The following is a 6,000-nucleotide window of genomic DNA, read 5'->3' as shown; positions in this document are numbered from 1 at the left end:
CTGACATGAGCTGGGTGCCTCGGGGAGCGCACGTATGGGCGAGGGAAAACGGTTTGCGGTTTGGATCGGTTCGGTTCGATTGATCCGTGTGGTCCGCATTCTGTGGGCCGGACCGGTTCGGTTAGACTCTTTTAGGCTAAATCGAACCGCGGTTCTTATATTTATATATTTTCTGATGGTACAGTGACATAAATGGTTCATGAACTTTTGTCTAATATGCACTATGCAATGTGATACCTGAACTTTATGCAATGCGGTAACTGAAATTTTAATTTGTAATGTGGTCCTTGAACATTTAATTTGTTCTTTGTGGTCCCTAAACTTTTGGTACGTGTTTAATATAGTCTCTGAACTATATGAAAATGTTCAATGTTGTACTAGTTCATGGACTAAATTGTACATATACCAAAAGTATAAGGACCATATTGAACAAATTAAAAGTTCAGGGATCACATTGCACTTTGTGCTAAAGTTCAGAGATCACGTTACACATTGGATCACAGTTCGGGACCATTACGTCATTTTCTCTTTTTGGATCGGGTTTGGAGTCCTATTAAAGCCCAAATCAGGACCGGCCCAAACAACGTATCACTTTAGAGCCGTCAGATGCAAAACAGCGGGAGAACATGAACCGTCCGATCTAGGTCAAGAATCAGCAACCCCTTCTTCTTCCTTCGTCTCCCCGTATATAAACCCTCGCAAACGCTGTGAGCGGCAGAGCGCTAGGGTTTACTTTCGAGCTCCACCGAAAACCACCGCTCATTCTCCATAGCCACCGAGGTTAAAGTGACGGCAGATCGTCGCTGTCCGCCTTGACAGAGCCCTCCCGCTTCGTCTTGGCCCTCAGTTTTGTCTCGCATTTCCTTTTCCCTCTGTTCCTTTTCGGCTTGTATCAACGTTAGGAAGGAAGCTCCATAAGAAGTGATGGGGAAACTATCGAAGGCGGACAAGAAGATCGCGTACGACTCGAAGCTGTGCAACCTCCTGGACGAGTACAGCCAGATCCTGATCGTGGCCGCGGACAACGTCGGCTCGAACCAGCTCCAGAACATCAGGAGGGGTCTGAGGGGCGACTCGATCGTGCTCATGGGGAAGAACACGATGATGAAGAGGTCCATCAGGATCCATGCCGAGAACACCGGCAACAATGCCTTCCTGAACCTCATCCCGCTTCTCCAGGTACATGTTGCTTCTCGTTTGAAATGGTCTCTTCTGATTCATGCGGCATGGTTCTGAAGGGTAGTAAGAGGGAGGTTCTATGAGGAAGAGAGATGAGAGTGAAGAAGTTGAGGAACATGGGTTTTGTGTTAGACTGTGCAAAGGATTGATTTTTTTATGGTTCGTTGTGATTAGGGAAATGTGGGCTTGATTTTCACCAAGGGTGACTTGAAGGAAGTCAGCGAAGAGGTTGCCAAGTACAAGGTGCGGCTCTCTGATGCTCTTGATCTCGTTAAATTTACTTCAATTAGTGTGTTACTTCATGGTTATGTGCCATAATTTGGGAACTGGATAATCTATCGAAAGAGTACGTACTTTCCTGCTGTGTTAGTTTCTATGTCGCAGCTATTTCATGGTGATGGAGTGTTTCTATTGGAATCACTGGATTGAATAAGATTTGCCGTAGCAAGTGTAATTGCAAAATGTTCCACTTTGTCTGTCTGGCGGCTGCCCATATTGTTTAATAGAAGCCAAATTGATCAAACCTCAATTGCATTGCGGGTTCAGTAGACTTGCAGTGGTGTGTGACTGGGAATGACTATAATTGAGGGTTTCTCTTTCCTGTCTAGCAATAGACTTGAGCTGATGGCTCGAAAACAAAATGACAATAGAGACTTGATCTCAACATTTTGGATAGTTAGGGTGACATCTGACTGGGAGGGAATGGATAAATTCAAGTTTTCCTATTAACTGTCTAACAATCTGTTCGAGTTTACCATTTTTCATATACTGGGTTCATGTCAATTTGTGGGCTAATCTCGAATTTTCTCTTTAATGTCTTGCAATCAACTCTGCTTTGACAGGTTGGAGCTCCTGCTCGTGTGGGTTTGGTTGCTCCAATTGATGTCATTGTCCCGCCTGGCAACACTGGGCTCGACCCTTCTCAGACTTCTTTCTTCCAGGTAATATGAGCCTTTCTTTCACGGCAATGACATTTTTTTTCATCTTCTGGCAGCAGCAGCTTATTTGTCCTTATCGTAAATTCAGGTGCTCAACATTCCGACCAAGATTAACAAGGGTACTGTGGAAATTATCACCCCTGTTGAGCTTATCAAGAAGGGTGACAAGGTCGGCTCTTCTGAGGCCGCCCTTCTTGCTAAGCTCGGGATAAGGCCCTTCTCGTACGGTCTCATTGTGCAAAGTGTTTACGACAGTGGGTCCGTCTTCAGCCCTGAGGTGCTCGACCTTACCGAGGATGACCTCATGGAGAAGTTCGCCCTTGGTGTCTCTATGGTCACATCTCTCGCGCTTGCCATCTCATACCCAACCCTTGCTGCTGCACCTCACATGTTCATCAATGCCTACAAGAATGTTTTGGCTGTTGCTGTTGAGACCGAGTATTCGTACCCACATGCTGACGAAGTGAAGGAGTTCCTCAAGGTTTGTGATACTACTTCTTTTAGTGTAGAGTTTTTGGTCCTAAATGTTCCCTAGTGTTTTGTAGTTTTTTTAATGAACTTATTTAACTAAAGAATTTGTTTTTTGATTTCAGGATCCTAGCAAGTTTGCTGTCGCTGCGGCTCCAGTTGCTGCTGCTGCCTCTGGTGCTGCTCCAGCTGCTGCCGCCAAGGAGGAAGAGAAGAAGGAAGAACCCGCAGAAGAGTCCGATGATGACATGGGTTTCGGCTTGTTCGATTAGTTTGTTTCCTCAGTATGATACACCTTTAGCTACATGTTAGGTGTCACAACATTTTGATTATGTCTTTGTCACCAGGATTGCTCTGCCTTTAGTTGATTTTCCTGTTTGAATACTTAGCATTTTATTGCCTTGAAATTGTGTTTTAGGGTTCAAACGTCAATGTCATTTATCTCGATTGCTGAAATTCCTCTTTCTAGATCAAATATATTTCCTGACACAACATATAACTATAGCAATTTTGGGGCATGGATGATAAAATCAATGGATTGAATCCTTTGTCGAAACTTCTGTGCGAGGTTGAGTGTCTTCGGATGAGCAGACGGTTGCCTGTTTTGCCGATGATATGGGCTAGGAAGTTGGTAGTGGACACATTCCACAGATAATCATGGATTCATTGAGGCCCAACTGTAGAGCTGACTCCCATGTCTCCGTCTAGTCGTCCACGGGCATCGCTATCCACATCACGGAAGAAAGTGGCAAGGTCGAAGAATCGATGCATGAAAATGCATCATATCATTACTTCTATATCGATCGGTCTATGATCCCTAGAGTTGAATGGAGATTTTTCCCATTTAGATGTGTTTAGTTTAGAAAGAGCAAACACTCTTAAAGACTATATCCTTCAGCAATACTAATTGGCAGTAGATGTTTGTCCATTAGGAATACCTGTTGACACAAGTCGCATGGTATTCATTTAAGTGAAATAGTTTCGCAGGAAACGGAGATGTAGTGCCTCGTATGAGCAAGTCTTTTCGATGTTGTGCTTTGTGTGTGTATCTTCTAGCGCCGGTTACGGCTTTGCATGGCATCGAGAGGCTCTTAGGCGCATGCACTCGGCCCTTGAATTTGATGGGCACAAGTTGGAGCCCGTATATATTTATCAAGCCGAAGCCGAAAGTGAAGTTTGTCTCGCCTTAACTTTACATGATGGATTTTTGGAAACAAACTTCCCCGAGAACGATTGTTTAACATTCAAATAAAGAAACTTTATTACTTCCAAAATACCGTGCATCTCGTATTATGTACAATCAATGTGTTGAACATGCAAATATCCATTTCCTATGTATGGTAAAATAGCGTTCGACGCACTCATCGGCTAGGCCTTTTAAAATGGCCATCATGTTAAATTATGAAATGACAAAGAACGAGATGATTAACATAACTTCAGTTAATATAGTTAATATAGTTCGATGCATTGAATCCATATTAAGGTCTTACAATGGAGATGAGCCTTACAACACTTCATCTATTGAAGGGCACCTTGAGAATGTAATTCGAGATTGCTAAATATATATTCCATCGAATGCCCGCGTGCTATTCGATAAATGGTAAACGTGGTAGAAAGAGAGGGAGGAACCTTATAAAGATACTGTGGGGCTAAACAGGATGGACGTGAGAAGGTCGATCTAACTAGTTTTTAACAAAACCTTATTCAAATTCTTCTGTGCCCAAATGTGCCTGCATTTCAAGAGGAAACCGGTAGCAACGTAATGCGAGCGAGCAAACTGACTTCTTAAGCGTGACGTGCTTGTTTAAACAAACGGGCAATATTGAAATACTAACAAAAGTCGGTCGCATGCTTTTTATTTTAGCGATTGGTAAGTCAATTTAGATAATCCCTGCGTCCTTCTAATCACGAATGAACCCAATCGCAATATCCCACGAGGGCAAGTAACACGAGTCGACATGGAGTTTTCATTTTAGATATTCGTATCCAATCCATGCTTCGTTCCGGTCTCGGGTCCTCGTCTCTGACCCTATCTTTCGCTTCCGGCTTGAATTAGGGGAGCAAATCGGTAACATTCGTGTCATCCCGCACGCCTTCTACTCTTCAGACAATAGTATCATATTACAGTGTGCTTATTAAGATAATCTAATCTCGCTGACATCAGTTCTCGGGTCGGCTCTAAGACCTCGACGAAGGATTAAACGTGTATACACATGCATCATTCTTAAAAAAAAAAAGAGAAAAAAAACAAGAGACTCCTGTTAGGTTTCTTGAAAAGACATTCTCTTTTTCTAGTAATGTGTATTTCTTAAATAAACCTACTTCTTCCTTATCCATTGCACATGCCCCTCGTATATAAATTATGTTATGCCCTCAAAACATGCTTCCTCCCTAGCCCACACAACAGCTCTCCCTTCAAAGTCAACTAAAACACTACCAACGAAAGCACCCCCGCCACCACCCCCCCCCCCCCCCCCCCCTTATGGATAGGCATGGGAAAATCGAAGCGTATCCGGCGACCCACGACGCGCGAGGAGTCGACCGTCCGTTTTCCGCCGTTGGATCGACCGATTCGTGGTCGCGTCGTACCTTAACGTGGGGCTCCCAAAAAAAACTAAAGAAAGACCGGTTGCGATCCAACCGTTTCGCCACGCGGCTGATCCTCATGAATACGACGGGAGGGGAGGGTACGTGGTTAGCTGGAGCAAGTGGTTGGGCACGACGTGTGTCGGGATCGGGCGGCGCGTCACGTGGGGAGGGGGAGGGACGTGTGATTGGGGCTGGCTTGGCTGGCGAGCCAAAAGCTGCTGCCGAGTGCCGACCTGGAATTTCCTCTTCGCGTTTCCACGCTACGCGATGTACCGCGAACCGGACGCGTCGAGCATTTGGCGAGGAGAACGCGAGGATGGGAGCTTTTCTTGGTGCAAATACCGCGAGGAGAAGATAAGAACCGGGCGTGTGAAAGGGACAAAAGATGGAGCTTTTATCCAAAACGCATTGTTGCGGTCCGTTGGGATTCTCTTTGGATTCTTGCAAGAATTTGAAGAGAGGATGAGAAATATAGGGTTGCTAGCTCAGTGGGTCATTTGGGTCATATTACCAATCTACGCCAATTCAGTTTTGAACATTTTAATCGTTGTCAATTGAGTACTAAAACTTTTCACGTTTTGCCAATTGAGTTCACCCGTCTAATTTTGGTTGAAAATCGCTAACGTATACCATGACCGTCCTACATGACACAGACGGTACGGTGGCCGGCGATAACGTGACATGGCACGTCAGCAATTTCCGGCCACAACTAGGGACCGGTCCGGTTCCCGTTTCCAACTTAGAAGAACCGGTGAGTACTAGTCCAGTTCCTGATTCTAGGCGTGGAACCGCCCACTTGCCCACCCGGACTGGATCGGTTGCATTG

At 44.9% G+C, this 6,000-nt stretch overlaps 1 protein-coding gene across 1 annotated transcript; it reads left to right on the top strand.

The window, feature by feature from the left end:
- Nucleotides 1–705: 705 nt before the first annotated feature.
- LOC115673066 (60S acidic ribosomal protein P0) lies at nucleotides 706–3,060 on the top strand. Its single transcript, XM_030595108.2, has 5 exons — nucleotides 706–1,179; nucleotides 1,354–1,422; nucleotides 2,022–2,120; nucleotides 2,206–2,598; nucleotides 2,711–3,060. Exons 1-5 carry the CDS (start codon nucleotides 925–927, stop codon nucleotides 2,855–2,857), a joined length of 963 nt encoding a protein of 320 aa, XP_030450968.1. The 5' UTR covers nucleotides 706–924; the 3' UTR covers nucleotides 2,858–3,060.
- Nucleotides 3,061–6,000: the final 2,940 nt, after the last annotated feature.

The sequence above is a fragment of the Syzygium oleosum genome, unplaced genomic scaffold, assembly GCF_021117445.2.
Source record: "Syzygium oleosum isolate NSW1041296 unplaced genomic scaffold, Sole_v2.1 Sole_v2.02, whole genome shotgun sequence".
NCBI classification, from domain to species: domain Eukaryota; kingdom Viridiplantae; phylum Streptophyta; class Magnoliopsida; order Myrtales; family Myrtaceae; genus Syzygium; species Syzygium oleosum.
This window is presented reverse-complemented; position numbering and strand designations above follow the sequence as displayed.